Source organism: Cadophora gregata (genome assembly GCF_030347475.1).
Source record: "Cadophora gregata isolate MNR1 chromosome Unknown scaffold_14, whole genome shotgun sequence".
Taxonomy (NCBI): domain Eukaryota; kingdom Fungi; phylum Ascomycota; class Leotiomycetes; order Helotiales; family Ploettnerulaceae; genus Cadophora; species Cadophora gregata.
In genome coordinates, this window is record NW_026695937.1 from 609,047 (window position 1) to 627,075 (window position 18,029).

At 49.5% G+C, this 18,029-nt stretch overlaps 5 protein-coding genes across 5 annotated transcripts; 1 reads left to right on the top strand and 4 right to left on the bottom strand.

Annotated features, from left to right (window-relative positions):
- Positions 1–475: 475 nt before the first annotated feature.
- PFK1 (6-phosphofructokinase, alpha subunit) lies at positions 476–2,956 on the bottom strand (the record flags this gene model as incomplete). Its single annotated transcript, XM_058497640.1, has 3 exons — positions 476–1,648; positions 1,695–2,162; positions 2,213–2,956. The coding sequence occupies 3 exons, from the start codon at positions 2,954–2,956 to the stop codon at positions 476–478; spliced, it is 2,385 nt and encodes a 794-aa protein (XP_058352366.1).
- Positions 2,957–3,370: 414 nt separating this feature from the next.
- SRB4 (RNA polymerase II mediator complex subunit) lies at positions 3,371–6,361 on the top strand. Its single transcript, XM_058497641.1, has one exon. The coding sequence runs from the start codon at positions 4,355–4,357 to the stop codon at positions 6,275–6,277; it is 1,923 nt and encodes a 640-aa protein (XP_058352367.1). The 5' UTR covers positions 3,371–4,354; the 3' UTR covers positions 6,278–6,361.
- Positions 6,362–7,230: 869 nt separating this feature from the next.
- Positions 7,231–9,374, bottom strand: ONS95_004286 (uncharacterized protein; the record flags this gene model as incomplete). The annotated part of the gene is made up of 5 exons (XM_058497642.1): positions 9,120–9,374; positions 8,541–8,975; positions 7,426–8,486; positions 7,340–7,369; positions 7,231–7,288 (listed from the first exon to the last, which is right to left on the bottom strand). Exons 2-5 carry the CDS (start codon positions 8,772–8,774, stop codon positions 7,231–7,233), a joined length of 1,383 nt encoding a protein of 460 aa, XP_058352368.1. The 5' UTR covers positions 8,775–8,975; positions 9,120–9,374.
- A 544-nt stretch (positions 9,375–9,918) lies between these two features.
- ONS95_004287 (uncharacterized protein) lies at positions 9,919–13,911 on the bottom strand (the record flags this gene model as incomplete). The annotated part of the gene is made up of 1 exon (XM_058497643.1): positions 9,919–13,911. The coding sequence occupies one exon, from the start codon at positions 13,909–13,911 to the stop codon at positions 9,919–9,921; it is 3,993 nt and encodes a 1,330-aa protein (XP_058352369.1).
- Positions 13,912–14,463: 552 nt separating this feature from the next.
- Positions 14,464–15,498, bottom strand: ONS95_004288 (uncharacterized protein). Its single transcript, XM_058497644.1, has 3 exons — positions 15,135–15,498; positions 14,883–15,066; positions 14,464–14,823 (listed from the first exon to the last, which is right to left on the bottom strand). The coding sequence occupies exons 1-3, from the start codon at positions 15,362–15,364 to the stop codon at positions 14,494–14,496; spliced, it is 744 nt and encodes a 247-aa protein (XP_058352370.1). The 5' UTR covers positions 15,365–15,498; the 3' UTR covers positions 14,464–14,493.
- Positions 15,499–18,029: the final 2,531 nt, after the last annotated feature.

Sequence of the window (18,029 nt, forward strand, 5' to 3'; positions counted from 1 at the left end):
CGTTGTGTTGCGTTGCGTCGCTGTCTCACCGCCTGAAACCTGTTTAGGTAGGGGGCAATGGTAGGCGAGTTCCGATAGCGCCGTAGTAGGTACAATGTCTGTCTTACTTGGATCTCAATAATGGACAATTATGTAACGACGAAGGTTTATTGTTTAGCTAGGACAGGACACGAGTGACATTGTTATGATTGCTTGATATTAGTTTTGTCTTCAAATGCTTCTCTGACGGTCTCAGCTCTTTTTTGTGAAAGAGGATGCAGCTTGTCAGATATGTCAAGTCACGCTAGAAAACTTACTTCCCATACATACTAATGTTAAAAACATCAAAAGGACATTGAAAGAATCTCAATCTGGTCATAAATATATATTTCATTTCGTTAAGAGGCGAAGAAAGCATAACCAGCTAACTAATACACCATCCAACCCACCAATTCACCATCCCAGCATTTCTCATCCCCGATCCCATCCCATCAAATCAAATCAACCCCCTCTTCTTATCCTTCGCCTTCCACCCATCAAGCGGACTCTCCGGCGGCCTAGGGATCTCCGGCCTCCCACTAAGCACATCAACAACATGCTTAAGATCCAACCAATACTCATCCTTCGGCCGCCTATTCTTCCAATCCGTCTCGTTCTCCTCGACGTCCTTCATGGGCGACAGGACGACCTTGGCCCCCTTGATACCAATCACGGTAACGGCCGTCGGATCCTCCAGGATCTTCGCGTCGCGCCGGTCCTCGTATTTCTCGAGGTGCTCGATGCACTTGATTGCTAGCCTGACGGCGCGCGTGCGGTCCATGGGGGAGGGGGTTCCTCCTTGTTGGACGTGTCCCGGGATGCTGTCGCGGGATTCGAATCGGTTGTTTGCTTCTTCGCGGATCATGTCGGCGATTAGCTTGGCGCTATATACCTTGGAGGCTTTCTCGTTGACGATGATGAGTCTGCCTGCGCGGGATTGGCCGGAATCTTCGCGGAATACTTGCTTTAGATGGTTGATATCTGCTGCGAGCATGTCGATGGTGATACCTTCTTCTGGAGTATAGACTGCTACGGCGCCGACGGCGAGCCCAGCGAGTGTTGCGACATATCCGGAACGGCCACCTTGTGATTCAATGACGAAGACACGACGGCGGGACGCAGATGCTGATTGTTTGATGGTATCACAGTAGCGAACCAACTCGTTCAGGCAAGTATCCGATCCAAGAGAATATTCAGTACCAGGGACGTTGTTCGAGATAGTGGCGGGAAGGAGTGTCATAGGAATGCAGAGTGAAGAGTAATGCTGTTGTGCTTGACGAAGTTGAGAGAGAGCGTGGAAACCCTCAAATCCACCAATGATGAAAAGACCGTCAATCTTATATTGCTTGAATAGACCTGCGATAAGTTCCATTCCAGATTCTGAAGGAAGTTCGCGATTTGTGCCAATTTCTGATCCACCCTTGCTTGCCCAACCGTCAACCTCGAGCCAGTCGAATTCTCGCACTGCTCCAAGAGGCTTGTCGTCATGATGACGGGCAAATCCGGCAAATCCGTTATGAATGGCAATTGGCGCGTGTCCACGAGTAATGCAGTATGCGACTGCTGCTCGGGTGGCGGCATTCATACCACCAGCTGGAGCACCACAATGTATGATGGCAATTCGCATATGCTGTGAATCATTAGTTATGAACGTGAACGCTGAATCGGAAGCTTACCTTTTCTTCAGCGAGCTTCATTTTCTCATCCAAACCTGTAGCTGTCGTAGTCATGTAGGAATTGTAGACATCCGAGAATTCCGTGTCCCGCAGACTCATAGCTTTGTCAAAATCTCTAGCTTCGATAGCTTTCGCTACCTCTTTGGTATCCAAGACAGCTTGAACCAAGGGTTTCCGGGTGATCTTGTTCTCCGTAATGGCAATGAATGGGGTTGGAGTCTCGGGCGTGGCCTCAAGGACAGCATTCACAGCTTCCACACCCTGGAGAGTCGAGAGATAGCGATCATAGGCGCATGCAACACCTCCTCGCTGTACGTGACCGAGTGTCGTGATCCTGGTGTCCAAAGCCAGTCCCTTCTTATCGGCAAGAAGTTCCTTGATCATTACTGAGTCGATCTTGTTGCCTTCTTGGTCGTGGGCACCTTCTGCAACGATAACAATAGTCTTCCTCTTTCCGATTTGTCTATGCTGTAATGTTGTCAGCAACAGTAATTGGAAGAAAGGCTGGTATCATGTACCCTGGCAACAATCCTGCACATCTCTTCCTTCCAGTTCTCCGCCCTCGGCCTCTCCGGAATGAAGACAAAATCGGCACCCGTTGCAACACCTGCCATGAGTGCCAGCCAGCCACAATGTCTGCCCATAACCTCAATGACGAATGCTCGGGAATGTGAAGAGGCAGTGGCCTCAATGTAATCTACCATCTCGCATATCCTGCTCAAGGCCGAGTAGCATCCAATTGTAGCGTCTGTTCCAGACATATCGTTGTCAATCGAGCCCACAAGTCCAACAATGTTGAGATGCTTGAAAGGTTGGATCTGTTCTGCGGTCAATTCCTTGGTAGCAACCAATTCCTCCAACAAGCCTGGCCATTCGGCACGAAACTTGTCAGCACCAGTCAAAGAACCATCACCACCGCAGATAATGAGGGCGTCGATGCCGTTGAGGACCAAGTTCTTGGCAGCTGTCAATCTGCCAGGACGTTCATAGAATGCCATACATCTGGCCGTCCCGATCAGTGTGCCTCCCTCAGATAGCCAGCCTCGCACCTCCGACCAGGCGAATTTCTTTATGAAGTCCTTTCCTTGCACTAAGCCCTCGTATCCTTCGTAGATACAGTATGCCTCGCAGCCTTTCTCAATGGCCATTCGGACCACCGCTCTGATTGCTCCATTCATGCCGGGAGAGTCACCACCACTAGTCATCATCGCAATTCGTCGTTTCTTCCCCTCGAGGGGTGGTGGGGGGTGAGGCGGGGCCATGTTGATTTCGTGAGGATAGCTGTCGAGGTTTGGGTTTTGGAGGGGTAAAACGCTCAAAAGATACTTGAACCAAGAAGCAAAGATTACCTATGCAATGGCAGATGCGGGGGAGAAGATATAGAAGTAGGTGAGGTGTTTTTAGGTCAACCAACGACGACGGCAGAGCCTGGGCTGGTACCTATCTCTGGTCTTGTTTTTGGCTTGGGTCTTGGTGGAATGTGGTGGGAAAGCAGTGGAGGGGTGCGGGCTGAAGAAACGAGTACTTATATTTGGTGGGCCGTGACGAGCAAAAGCTTTATCGCTCGCTGTTGTGACAGGCCCGAACTCTTATCTCGCAGAGCTTCCTCCCAGCACATCCAGCACATCCAGGGCGGGAGCGCGGGCTGCGTCGCATCGCTGCTGTGACTGGACAGACATAGACAGCCTTGTCCTGGGCTGAGGGGCTCACGTCCCTGAGATTGGCTGTACAGTAGCTTGCAGCGCCGGTGGGGGATGGCTTCGCTACAGTAGAATCTGCCCTGATTCGCTGGTGCTGGCATCGCTGCCTTCTGAGCCACTTGGTGCTTTTTTCACTGTGCCTGACTTTCAACACCACGCCGCCCACCGACTCGACCAAAATTTGAAGCTCACTTCAACACGCCGGAGCCTTCTCGGACGCTACTATCGAGCCCGGCCGAATGACGTCCAAAGAGGATCCTGAAGAGCCGCATTGATACTTTCATGAATAAGGTGGACCGCTTCACTCGGGCCAAGCAAATTTAAGCTATTGAAGTTGTGCTGGATGGGAAATTGACTTGGGAAGGAGGCCTTCTGATCTCGGCAGCTTGCTCTGTAGTGCTCGACTGCTCGATTGTCATTATACAATTCACATGCAGGCAAACCTGAAGCGAATACTAGAGGATTCGACTGTGATATCATTGTTGTTACAGTTGCAGCGGTGAATTAGAGTGGTGGAACAGTGCAGCGAGCCGCGTCACATTCTATCATTAACCCTTGACCCTCATCCGATCTAACCACACTCCAATCCGCGCAAACGAAAACTTCCATCTGCACAATCCCGCAACAATGGACACAATACCGAACGAGTTCCCCATCTCCTTGAGATCATGGCCCTCCTCCAATAGCAACAACGCGCTCCCTTCCATCATCCAGCGCATCAATCTCGAAAGAGGGGGGTTCCGGAATATCACAGAGGAGAGTCTGCGTGAGGAAATCGCTCGAGAAGAATTGAACAATGGAGACAATGGCGAGAGCTCAAGTGAGGACGACGAGGAGCCAGATAAGGCGAAGGAACTCAATGCTGCGCGTGAGGAGTTCATTGCAGAGCTTGAGTATGCCCCCTAGGACAAAATGAAGAGCTTGTGCTAACACCCTCGCAGACAAGCTCACCAGTCCTCGATGGTCGCTCTAGATTTCATATCTCTCCTCCTTTCGAAAGACGCCCCCGTACAAGCCAGCCTGTCCCTTTCTCCGCATCTTCAGCAAATGGTTGGCGTTAAGACCCTTGGGGCAGACAAACTGGCAGGTCCAAGGACAACAGAAGCACAGAAGCAAGACAATCGGAAGGTTGCAAAGGGATGGAAAGCCAGACATCTCAACAAGACCGTTGACTCGATACTGGCATCTGCAACTAGATTGGAGAAGGAAATTGAGCACGAAACGAAGTACTGGGAGCAAGTTCTAGCTGTGAGTGAGAAGGGCTGGGCTATCTGTAGATTGCCAAACCAGAAACATATCTTAGGCGTCAGATTTGGCTTCTCGGAATCCTCGCCTGCTTTCAAGAGTCGAAGTCTTGCAGCATTGAATCGAACACTAGATGGGTCTGTATCTCTGGACCAAGGATTGGCGGAAGCTCAACCAAAGAGCCTCAGAGTACGAGTCGAGGTTGATGGCGTTTACACGGGATCGTCTACACTTCCTAAAGCTGTTCCACACGACTCCCCAGTCGAGGCTCTCATTCTACAGGCACGAAACACCATATTCTCCGAAGAACTTTGGCAAGAACTGAACCGTGAAACTCGAGTCCTGGAGCCCGTGAAATCGAAAGATGGCACTCTGATATATCAACTCTCAGCAACCCGAACCATGGTCCTGGATCTCGTGCCTCTCGAAGAAGAGCCCGTTCATATCACTGGTCGTGATGATGCCATTGCAGAAGGCATATTCCTCGCCTTAAGCATTCTTCTGAGTTTCGCTCATCGACAAGCTTACCGTCGTCGAGCTCAAATACCACCTCCAATCACCCTAGACAAACGGACAACGCCCCCTCTCAACATTCTCAGACCGTTTATCACTCGAGTCAAGCACCAAGAGATGACATCCGCACTTCGAGATATCCTCCGACCTCTCCACCGCGTCCTCTTCTCTCTTAAACTCGAATCCCCTCCAACGTACACGCAAGTCCGCACCGTCTGGCCACCTCTCAACCATCTCTCCATCGCAGAACGCACAGTCCTAGCCCTCACCGAACGGCTCGAAGTAACAGCCACACTCACCATAACACCCACAACAACCATAACCATCAAAGCCCAGACCCACTCCCACCCAACCATCTACCCGCAATTCTTCCTCTCCATCTCACCCCCCACCTCCCCTTTACACATAACCTGCCCGGCCCCACCACGCCTCGACACCCTCTCCTCAGTCCAGCAATACATCTACTACGCCACCTCCTGCACGCTCGCCTCCCTCTTCGTCCCCTCCCCGCACTCCCCCCTCTCAACACCACACCTCGAACCACCGGCCTCATCACCCCACACCCTCCGCACGCCTATCCAAGAATGGGTACAGAGCACCACGCCTTCGGTCCTAACTAAACCACTCACCGCCTCCGCAAAGACAAAACAACTCGCTTTCACTATCCGCTCCTCTCCTGCAGCCCTGTCCAGAGGCGGCGCCCGCACCATCCTCCGCGTGCAATGGGAATGGGCCCGCGGCGACCTGTCTGGCGTCGAAAAGGTGCCTTTTCCGAGAGATGGGTTGAGAAGTGATCTCTGGGGTGATGGGGAGAGGGCTGGGGCGGTGTTTTTTACGGAAAGGGAGAAGATGTTTGGTGTGAAGGCTGTGGAGGGTGGTGAGACTAGTGGAGAGGGAGGTAGTGGTGGTGAGGGGAAGGAGGAAGAGAGCGGGACAAGCAAGAGGAAGAGAGGGTTGCAGGCGGAGGGGTATTATGAGTGGATTGCTTGGGTGGGGGAGGATGATGATGATAAGGGGTTCTTTGAGGTTGTGAGGAGCTTGGGGAGTGTGGTTGAGAGTGCGGGGACTTTGAAGGAGGGCGATAAGGAGGGTGAGAAGGAGAAGGAGAAGGAGAAGGAGAAGTAGATTGGTTGATATATTTAGTTTCGTGTAGACCTAGTCGTATCAGAACGTAATTAAATCAGTGAGTAAAGAACAAGTCAGTCTAACACGTAGAAAAACATATCCGCAAGTATGTATACATGAGCGTGACGAAATGATTCGTCCTCATCATCTCACAATCAAAGTCACGCATCTGTCTGCATTTGCAGAAAACAACTGCATGACCTGATCCAACATATTTTTCTCTCACCCCTCTGATATCGGACCGCTAGGCGCTAACGTGGCGTTATGTCCCCGCACCATTAATACAAAACTGTTCTTCTCAATTCAACTCATCCATTCTACAGTCGTTTTGCCAAGAATAAAATCGACAGACAAACAAGAAGACGAGCTTCATCCGACCGGAGACACTCTAAGTGTTTTCCATCAGATAGCATCGAGTGAGCAGCTTTATATTACTTCATGATTAAGCAATTCTTTATGCAAGTATTTCTGTATTTTGAGAGCCTTCAGCTGAGCTAAATCCTTAGGCAAAGCTTCATGAAATCAATGAATGGCATTACAAAGCCCGCGCTCAAAGCAATAGCAAATTCTGTATCGTAACGGTATCCGCAGTATCATCATCCCCTATCGTATCATCATGCCTGTTCAATTCAGGTCGCCCAAAAGATCAGCGTAATCCTTGTAGCAGACCCCTTGCCGGTGATCCTTTCCGCCCTTAGAAGTTTGTCTTCAAAGTAATGTACCTGTCTGCTGACCACCAGAGTTGTGTGGTACGCGTCCGGTTTGAAGAATTGTGCGCAAAGGAAGAAACGCACACCAGGAACAAATCGCTATCATGAACTTGTTGCCAGTTGAAAATGTGTGTAATCGAAATGCTGAATTCCGTACGTAGTGCGATTGTTGGAGGTACGGAAATGTTGTACAGGAGGCAAGAAATTGTTTGTGGTGGGAGGAAGGGCCTAAGGGATGGTATCTTAGATCTTGTTGGAAGCAGTACGGCTACGTGTGCGTCGGCTCTTGGATGGGACCACACTGGCCCGATTAGCATGGTAAAAGAGTCCTCGATCTTAAGACTTGACTTACAGATTTTTGACCTTATTAGCTGCTTCAGTACTGTGCATCTATCAGTATACTCTCAATCGAGGACAGTTGATAGTGGGTTTTCATACCTAGCAAATTCAGCTTCTGAAGCAAGAGCAACAGACTCAGCGGGCTCGTCCTTCGCGCCGTCGGGTAGGTCTGGAGGGTCGCTGAGAACTGATGATCCCTCAGTAACCCCAGGATTCGAGGATTCGGTGGCGGGTCCATCGTTGACTCCATCCTCCTCAACAATCTCCACCTTGACAGCCTTCTTGCGACCTTTCTTAGCTGCTGGCTTTGGTTTGACTTCGATGTCGTCAAGAGCAGTTTCATGCTCAGTAGGTTCATCCTTGACAGCCCTTTTCCCACGAGAAGCGCGTTTCTTGGGGGCTGGCCTGACAGAATCCTCGTCCTCCTCATTCTTGACAGCAGAATCAGCATCTTCGTCAAACGCTGCCTTCACGGCCTTTTTCTTAGCAGGGGCACGCTTTTTGGAGGCAGGCTTCGAGGCTTCAGCAGCATCCTCCTCGTTCTTAACACCAACATGATCATCGATCATTCCGGACATTTCCATATCTTCTTCGTTCTTGACTTTCTTGTTTCGGGGTTTCTTGGTTGGTGCTGGTTTGGAATCCTGAGCATCTTCTTCATTATCATCCTCCTCCTTCTTGACGCCCTTTTCAGCTCGCGACTTCTTTGCTGGAGCCGGCTTGGTCTCTTCTGCGTCCTGATCGTCCTCTTCTTCCTTCTTGACTTTCTTGGCACGGGATTTGGCAGCTGGTTTGGCTGGCTTGACATCCTTACCCTCGGACTCCTCCTCATCATCTTCGGTCTTCGCCTTTACCTTCTTCTTGGTGGCGCGTTTTTTCTTAACGGGCGTACCTTCTTCGGCCTCAGCTTCGTTTCTAGCACGCTTCTTGCCAGCAGCAGGTGTGCTTGCATTGATGTGCTCTTCAAGATCAGCTTGAGCAGCAGCAACTTTGGCATCATGTGCAGAGTCCCCACCTGCCGCTTTCTCAGCCTGCAATGCAGCGACTTGGGCCTTTAGATCTTCGATCTCCTGGTTACGAGCCTTTTTGTCTTCTCTCGCCTTTCTCACATTTTCTTTAGTGCGCATGCCAACTGCTCCTAGAACGTTCATTTCTGGATCCTGTTCAAATTAATCGTCAGTAGCGACTCGCACACAGATGTGGTCTCGTCTTACACCGTTCCAGTCCTCGGGATCAATGAAACCTTGGGTAATGCAGCGGCGCACAGTCTCCTGAAGGTCTGGTCTCTTATCCAAACTACTCTTGTCACCAGAGTCATAGCCATCAAGCATATCCCAACGATAGGTTCCTGGTTCCTCGGGATCTTCAATCGACCTTCTCAGACTTTCAAGGATCTTTCCCGTGACACAGCCCCTGGAGAGTAATGGGTGAGTGTGCTGTGAGAGCATACATCAAACTTACCAGTGACGATAGACCCATCCCCCACCTGTTGGAAACTCAACCCACTGCAACCCGGAGATTAGCACTACACGAACAAATAAGCAGCCGGCGGCTTACTGTGCCAAGGCGAAGTTCATCTTTGTCAATCTTGATCTTAGCATCCTTGCACTCCGTAGAATGACAACCTGACCGGCCTGAAAGGGCAGTCTCTGTAGGGTACTGTCAGTAACATATTCTGAGTAGCTATGATAAGGTGCCATTCCCAAAACGCGTGATGACGTTTGGTGGCTGGATGTGTATCTCTTGCATAAGACAAAAATAAATGCAAGTAAAAGAATGTATCATGGGCTTACCAACTCGGTACGACATCTTGGTAGATGCAAATCGTACTTCTTGTATGAATGCTTGCAGTTGCTCTCAAACTTTGTGGAGATGTAGCCTTGCCGCCCTTGCGCCACCTCCAGTGGAACCGCGATGGAGATTTTGTACTCAATGAGAACAAAGGGACGCGACTGTTCAGTCTTAGAAGATGACAGAATTAGTGAACGTATCGGTGACTGAACGAGACGAGTGATTGCGTTGTCGTGTTGATGAAAGATGGAGTGATGGATGGAAGAAAGAAGAAAGTCGGGTGGTGAGGTCAACGGGCTTGCAGCCTTGCCAAGTCCAGGTCATGCAAGCGAGACACGCTAAATTGGGCAACCTCAACCCCCCACGTTCCTTCTCGTATCAGCACAAGATCCATTTGGTATCGTCAAGACAATCGTTTATTCGGACGTATTACTCGAGTTCCACACTTTTAGAGATGAGAGGATCTCTATTTTGGATCTTAGGTATGCGGAATTTCTAGCTATTTACAATCCGTACCGCATGGACGCGCCTGGATAGAATACCACAACAGAACAGACAATATGACCGCAAAAGGATTGGCAAGGAAAAGTATGAGGAAAATGTTCGATGAGGTAGTAACAAAGCAAAACCTACAAACGAAAAAAAAAACTACATTCTAGGTGTGAACACGCAGCCTACTAGCAGAATGCCTGCATCGAACCCACATCACCCACTCCAGTATTCAAATTGAGTCTTCAATGCCATATGGCAAGTCGTTTCCCCCCACCCCCAAAAATATACAAACATGTCTAGTGATTTAGCTCAAGATCTGCGACTGAATGGAAGACTACGACCCATCGTCGAATTGGCACTCGACGTCAAGTTGAATCCCCGACTCATCTCCGGGATCTCCTTCTCCTCCTCTGTCACCTCTGGTACGGCGGTTTCGTGGGCCAGCTCTAACACTGGTGCACTTGCTAGACTCGTTGGTAGCAATGAGAAGTCACTGATGGTTGAGTTTGCCCGCTTCGGAACATTGCTACTCGTTGACTTTACTGATGTCTCGAAAGTGGTTGGAAACATCGCCAGAGTGCTGTTGGACCATGGCCGTGTCTTCGTTGGGCTCGGAAGAGTGAGTAGTGGCAATGTCACGTTATGGCTTGGTGGCATTGAAGACGAAGAAATATTTTGCCAATTTAATGCACCGGACGTTATCTCAGCTACCTGGGCTGGAGTCAGGACGAGCGTTGGGGATGCTGTTGTCATGTTCCCAGCACGGATGGTGACATTTGCCACAGGATGTGGAGGTGGCATCGATGTCTTGCTCCAAGATTCGGGCGAATTTGATGAGGCACCAGATGTTGACAAGCTCCCAGCTGTGCTTGTGACATTTGTCGTCGAGAAAGGAGGGAAAACCGAGGTCCTGCTCCTCGATTCGGACGTACCCAATGGAGCCACTGATGTTGACAAGTTCCCAGTCACATTTGTGACATTTATCGTAGGGTATGGTGGAATCTGAGTTGGACTGGACACCAATGCTCTGGACGTTCCATTTGTCATGTTCTCAGCCGACTTCGTAACATTCGGCATAGGATATGGAGTAAGCACGATTGGACTTGTGTCATTTCTCAAGTTTCTAAAAGGCTTCGTAACATTGGTAAGATGATGAGGAGCTGCAAAAGAAGCGACGGAAGTGCTCATTGTCCTACTCGGTCTGGTGACATTTACTTTGCTGGGGAGCAAAGCGACTGGAGTAGTGACATGATGTCCTCCACCGGGCGAATGTGTACCATTAAGTCTCGGATACGGAGCAATGACAGGGCGATGGCTGCTCACGGGATGGTTCAATGTCGGAGACATAGTTGGAACGTTGAAAATCGTCAACTGCACAGGTTTTGTGGAACTCGACACAGATATCTTACTTGCCGAGTGGGATGTTGTGGAATTCGAGTAAGATAAAGTCTTCGTCTTATGGCCGCCCTTGATTGGCACAATGACTGGAGGGACGATGATTGGACCTCTTCCATGCTCCTTTGTGGTTGGTACTGCCATACTTGAATGTCCTGAACCAGATCTCATGATCTCTGAGGATTTGGGCGAATGGGACGAAGTTGTGTCTGCGTTGGACGCACTCGTCTTGATGTGGCTCGGCTTCGCAGACTTCTCGGAGTTCGACTTTAAGCTCTTGGTCGTTAGCTCCGGAGTTTTCGTCTTCTCGACAGTGACAGTCTTTCCCTCCAGTGTTTCTGTGATATGCTCCATCACAGTCTTGGTTGGGACTGCAGTATGCATCTGGGTCGTGATAACGCTATGGACAGCATGCTTGACATCATCCTTGCTATGCTTTCTCGCAAACAAGCCTCCAATAAATCCACCGATCAATCCCAATCCTGCTCCTAGAGCTCCGGTTCCTGCGGCCAGTATTGCATATGAGCTCTTGGCAACCGCAGTCGTTCCCGATGTGAGCAGAGAGAATGTTTCCTTGCCAGCAACGCCAGCAACCTGAGCAGCAACAACTCCTTGCTGAAGTGCTTGTTCCGTCGCAGTTCCGACAACTGGAAGTGCCGTAGTTACAACCTTGGCAATCTCAGGAGCAGCCATACCGACACCGACTGCTGCGAGAATTTCTGGAGATCCGGCGAGTGCAGCAAGTTCCAAAGCTTCTGGGGCGGAAGCCAGAACGCCTACAGGGGCAAGATGTGCCGTCGATGCAAATCCGGCGATCGCTCCTTTGGCTCTAGCCATATTATCGACAGGAATGTTATAATTCTTCAGAACCTGCTCAGCTTGTGGAGTAATGCCCCATCCTGCCTCGACTAACTTATCAGCGGTCTCTTGAGTCAACTTCCCCTTGACCCGGATGTCGTCCAAAGCAAGTCTCATCGGATCATCCACTTTGATCAGACTGCCTGGGAGAGGCTCTGGAAGAGGCACATTAGGTGGAGGTACATTCGTCTTCACATTCGAAATCTTGCCACCGTCGACATTGAAACTTTGAATGATGGGAGGGATATCAATAGGCTTGACCTTGTTTGGCCTGCCCAATCTAGCATTGTGTGCTGCTCGCTCAGCAGCTCGTCGGGCTCTATCATCCATGATGGACTTTTCGAGCTCCTTTGCGGCAGCAGCGTTCGCTTCGCTAATTTTCGCCATTTCCGCGGTTTCATCAACGAGCCTCTTGATATCATCTATGGTCTGATACATGCTATCGATCCCAGCGTTGTACTGTTTGAAGAGATCCAAGAACTCCTCCAAAGCTTCTTGTGCCAGATCTTCCTGGTGTTCAGACTTGTCAGTTCCAAGTCTGGTGCGCTCATCTTCGAGATGCTTTCTCTTGTTTGCGAGGTCCGCTTTCTGCTTCAACATCTCCTTCTCCTCAGCATCACGTCTTGCCTGCATATTCTTGATCTTAGCAATCTGCTGGTCTCCAAGCCCTCTGTATGCCGCGTTATGCTCCATGCTCTTCACCAGATCATTGATGGACTTGTCAATGCGCTTGATCTCTGGATTTCTTGACCGAGCAGCATCCATTCCTCGTTGGACTGCGGCATCGACATCGACGCCAGCATCTTTGGGGATTTCTGGGCGAGGTGGCTTTGGGTGAAGTGCTGGGTCTTCGAGCTCGTACTTTGCTTCTGGACGTTTCTTGGCATCTTTGTTGCTTGCTTTCTCCCATTTATTGATCTTTTCATGGAGAGGCCGCTTCGGCGGAGGACTGCCACTTTTTGGCGAGACTAGCGGGCTGATGGACTTTCCATTGGCATCAAAAGATGAGAATTCTCTCAACTGATCGACTATGGACGGTTCCTGTGCTGTTGGTGGCGAGACAGGATCTGAAGGTGGGCTTGGATCTGACACCGCCTTTGGATTCGGAGCTGGGTTTGGCTCTGGAGTTGAGGGCGCCTTTGGAGGAATAGCGTCGTCAACACCGGAATTCTCACATTTGTTCTTAAGATCTTGCACAGTGCCCGGTTTCGGTAAATCCGCTGGTCTCATTGGATCGGCGGGCTGATCAGGGCTGCTTGGTGGCTGCGCCTGAGGATCTGGCCTGGCAGGTGCAGGTGCAGGATTTGACGATGATCCCATATTCTCAAACTTCTTCTTGAGGTCCGAGACCTTGGCCCGTTGCTCTCCCGTTAAATCATTAAGGTCTCCTTCGGAGTTGGTAGATGCGTCGTCGAGCTTGTTTTCACCAGGAGCCTCCGGAGCTGGAGGCGTGTCTGGTTTGGAGCCAGGTCTCTGACTGCTAGGAATATTATTCTCCCACATATCTCTGATATCTCCATGGTTGTCCATAGGGTTTGAACCTCTTCGTGAGTCCGCGGCGGAATTCACGTTGCCAGGGATATCATTCTCCCATTTGTCCCTTAGATCACTGACTGTTCCCTGAGGAGGGACGTCATTTGCGGGGCCCTTGGAAGAAGAGGTCGAGGGCTTTTTGGAATTGAAACGTTTGTATTTTCCTTCCCAGTATTCTTTCTTTGCTTGAGTGTCGTAGCCCATCTTGTCAACGGGGTTCTCGCCATTTTCGTCAAGCGATCCTTGGCGATGGCCTTTAGTGATTCCAGACTTGGTGTCGGAACCGTGTGCTGAACTAGAGACACCGCGATGATGGAGCGTGTGCGTCGAGTTGGTAAGTGAGTTCGGTGATTTTGTATCTATTCCGGGTACCAGGAGCTCTCTGGCTAAGAGGGGAGAGCTGTTTTGGAGAGCGCGCATGTTGGGCTGTTGGAATTGAGCTTGTGCAGCGACCATTGACAGAGTCGCGAGTGCAAGCGCACCACGGCTCATGGTTACTTGGCTGATACCAACCATTCCGACAATTGGTGGTAAAGATGGGAATTGTATGTTTTTGGAACTTATATGAAGATAACAAGTAGAGATTTGTCGCCTGCAAGTCAATTGTTACAGAAGGAGGTCTTGTGAAAACTATGAGAGAGTGTGCGAAGGGAAGTAGAAAATGTAATTTCGAGCGAAAGTATTCTAGCGGTGTGGGATCTCAATTTGAAAAGCTCGTTCGTTTTCCAACTGAATAGTACTTCCGCTAGAGTTGTGTCAATGTTGGATTCTGGACTGCTTGGGCTCTCTCGCTTAGCTTAGCAACGAAGGTTTCTGGCACCGTACTAGCCTAGCGGCTAATAGTGACTGGTACAAATCACTGTCAATATTTAGTACGCTTGCGAGGAAGCGAACTAGGCAGTAAAACACCGCGTAGTGCTCAATGTACGGAATTTGGCCGAAGTACCGTCACCATGGACCTGCCAGCTGCACCTTCGCTTAGCATTGAAGGTACCTGTCCTGTGTTCAATCTCGCCCGAAACAACTTTACAACACATGGAAGATGGGCTTGGAAGTAGTTCACAAGAACTGATGCTCCGAAAGGAATTTGTTATTCATCTAACTCTCGCTAGCAAACTCGTCAATGGCGCGTACAGTCCACTCCGGTTGGCTCAAAAACGGCGAGTGTCCACCATCGAATCGAATCTTCTTGAAACCTCCAACCTTGTCCACTGTAGCCTCTTGATGCGCTACAGGAACTGCCAGATCCTTCACGCAAATTATATAAGCCTTGGGTATCTTCAAATCGCTTGCGACGTAATGAACTGGTGAGAAAAACGTCGTTATTGCTGAAGGTTTGAGAAGCGAGTAGTAGTGATCTGCTTGGGCGGGCGGCAGTTCGTGGTAGAAAATGTTTTTGGCGAGTGAGTTACAGATACCGAAATTCTCCTAACGAGAAGTGGTTGGTTAGCCTGGAATGTGGCTAGCATTCAGATCTCTGTTCTTACCTCTATATCTAGCCAATCAACACCGCTGGTGCCATTTGATTGCGACAAACTTATTCCCTTCTCCATCACAATAGCCGAAGCTATCATGAGGATAGATTTTATGCCGCCTTTTTCTCCTCGAGCAGCGCGGTCTTCAATCGTTTGACCCTCGGTACTAGCGGCACCAGGAATCCCTCCCCATGAGCTTCGTTCAACGTCAGTATCCTGTCCATATTTGCTGGCCTCGGTTTTAATCAGCATTGTTATACTCACTGAGTTACTAAGACGACTTCTTTCCCTTCATCTAGGATAGGAAGCACGGCCTCGTGGATCGCAGCGACATCGTCAAGATATGTGGCAGTTGGGTGACTTCTTCCAACACTGGCAAGAGCCACGGCTACAACGGGGTACCCGAGAGCTTCTAGCTTTGGATGGATCAAATGGAACGCTTCCGGGCCATGAAAAGCACCGTGAACGAGAACGAGAGTGGGTTTGGCTGACATTGTGAGAAGATTGAGGTCTTTATGAAAGTCAAACTGTGATGAACCTCTCCTTTTATATACGATTTTGATTTACAAGCATTAGAAGATACGTAAAAGTGGTTCCAAAGCTTGGGCTGACCATTATTGTTGCCATTATTGTTCCATTTTTGCCGAGGGCATCTAGGTGATTGGCTTAATCTACGAATGCGAGGATGCAATAGGACATTCGCTTTCGGATACAGCTCAGACTCCACCTTCATTTCTTTTGAGCTCCCGCTTACCATATCATCTTGAGATACCGTTGTACTGTGACTTCTGAATAGAGACTGTATACGTCAGGGCGGCTGTATGAGCGGCTGCATGGGCATGCAAAACGGGCTGCCAAGATCACCTGCACGTTTAGCGCTTACTTCCAACGTTATGCTCTCTGAGGTTCACGATCCCTCAGTCCCGTTAATTCTGTTCCTTCACAGTCCTTTTCTGATTAGGTATAGACCAGGCCTACTTCAATGGTGGACTTCGAACATTCGATTTGGATCCTGCGAGGTGGTGCCAGCTAACGAAGGGTAAGCGATACAAACAACTAAAAGCGCCAAGCATCACGATATTTCTTGGACAATGGTTACCAGAACCACCCCAAGGCCGAAGGAGCCTCTTGAATATACTGATGTCCGGAATGTAATCACGATTGACTATCTGAAGCTTGCTAAAACCTTCCCGAAGCACTGCTCCTTCCAAATCGCGCGAGAGTAGTAACGCATTGCGAATCCAAAAGATCCCAGAACATCCGAAGCGTCATCCAAGTCATCCAATAATATCTTGACTGTAGAGGCATCTCTCTATGTATACCTATGGGCCCTTCCTTCCGGGTCCAGAGCCGATGACGATACGTGTATCCAACTCCCTCTTTTCCATCTGGACAGCTGCGACTGCGTCTCCAGCGACTGGAGTGGGGAGTGCCCTGAAAGACGACTTGTTAGAAATATGGTACTGCCAATAACTTGAATGAGAACTTTACATGATTGTTTGAGCTGACATAAGAAGGAGAGACAAAGCGGTGAAGAGGAAGGTCCGCATGTTAATTGTTTGTGACAAAGCTTGTGATGTGTAATGTAATGTGATGGAAGCTTGAAGGGCAGTATGGGGTTTATTTGCAGCTGGAGGTTAAAAAATTTGAAGCAAGTCAATGGAAAGGGGTAGAGTGGACCCAATATAACGTTGTTGTTGTTGGAGCTAGCATTTCTCCGAATGCGTGCATAGAGTTTCCTCAGCCCTGTGCCAAGACTAGATCTTGAAGGAGGCCCATGGACTTTTCCGAAATCTCACACTTCTCGACCAATTCCACATCAAGAAATACGCCAAGTTTGGTCCCAAAGATTGGCAGCTTCCTTTGGACTTCTGATAGGTTCGCGACAAGCCTCATGTGTTCGAGGTAGAAGTGTGGTTCATGATTGTGTGGTCCTCCGAAGAGGCTGTGGAGTCTCACTACTCAGAAAAAGTCACCTATTGGACCGTGTATGTGTGAGTTAAGTCCTTTAGTACGCCTATTGCATGCTAAGCTTACGTATACGAGAAGCTTGAATCTGGTCTGGAAGCTTTGGTGGTGTGGTTCAATCAGTTTCCTGACAACTACACGTCCAACGCAAAATCTCCTATGAGCAAAATTCTCGAGGGGAATGACAGCAGCGAACGCCGCCCCACTCTCTTCCGCCAGAGAACTTTCGATAGCAGTATATCGAAAAAGTGCAAAGCGCGGATACCCAATAGCATATCCGCCAGCGCAAGGGAGTATCGGTAGCCACTTCACTGTATCCAACCTCAGAGTATGAAGTGAGTGACGCCTGCAAAACATCGCAAACATTTCTGCTCTGCTAATATCTCCGTAGCGGGGATGAGATCGAACTTAGGCTGGCTGTACAGAGTATTTAGCATTGTTTCCCCAGAAGGTGTAGCTCTCAGCCCCGATTGGGTCGAAGCCCTGACATCGATACGAGCACTGGGCTTTGGACAGCATAGGGAAAGTCTAAGCGCAGACTGCCGCGCATTGATATTTGGAGTTCAAGCTGCCTAGGGTTCGTTAGGAGGTTTTTCCGATTGGGCGTGCATGGAACATGAGTTTACTGTCCTGATAGTCGAAGTATGTGTCCTGAAATTTTGCTTCTTCTGCATTCAAGGCAGCTACAGTGACATCGATGACCCCAGGACTGGAGTGGATACTTGAGGAGGGATAGTATCAGGCTCGAGCTTGGTCTTTGAGCTTTCAATAGCAAGAACATCCAGAATATTAAGAACCAGATCGAGATAGACGTGTGAAGGATATGAGCATACTAATGTCGGTCGCGAGGAAGCCCAAGAACGCCTTCGCGAAACCGTCCAACCTAGATCTAGCGTCAAAGCGTTTCGAATTAGGAGCTTCAGGCCCAGGGTCTTCGTGACCGCTGGCGAGGACAGCTATAGGTAGATTGTGAGTAATCGACTATTCCACGGCACACGAGAAGTAAGACTTATCCAACCCTTCCACCAAGCACTCCCACGCAAGCTAATATTTTGAAGCTACTACTACACAATTACTGCTGAACTAGGTGTTCTGGATGTTGCACAGACATTGGAGTTTACCTCCCATATTTGCTGAAATACTGATCCTCTTGGCCTGGGCAGAGCCCTGGAAGAAGTACGAAACTGGCTG

Coding starts and splice junctions, on each gene's coding strand:
- ONS95_004288 (XM_058497644.1), bottom strand. CDS start 15,364: ATGTCAGCCAAACCCACTCTCGTTCTCGTTCACGGTGCTTTTCATGGC. Junction 15,067..15,134: donor GAAGTCGTCTTAGTAACTCA/GTGAGTATAACA, acceptor CGTTGAACGAAG/CTCATGGGGAGGGATTCCTG. Junction 14,824..14,882: donor TTGATTGGCTAGATATAGAG/GTAAGAACAGAG, acceptor ACTTCTCGTTAG/GAGAATTTCGGTATCTGTAA.
- SRB4 (XM_058497641.1), top strand. CDS start 4,355: ATGGTCGCTCTAGATTTCATATCTCTCCTCCTTTCGAAAGACGCCCCC.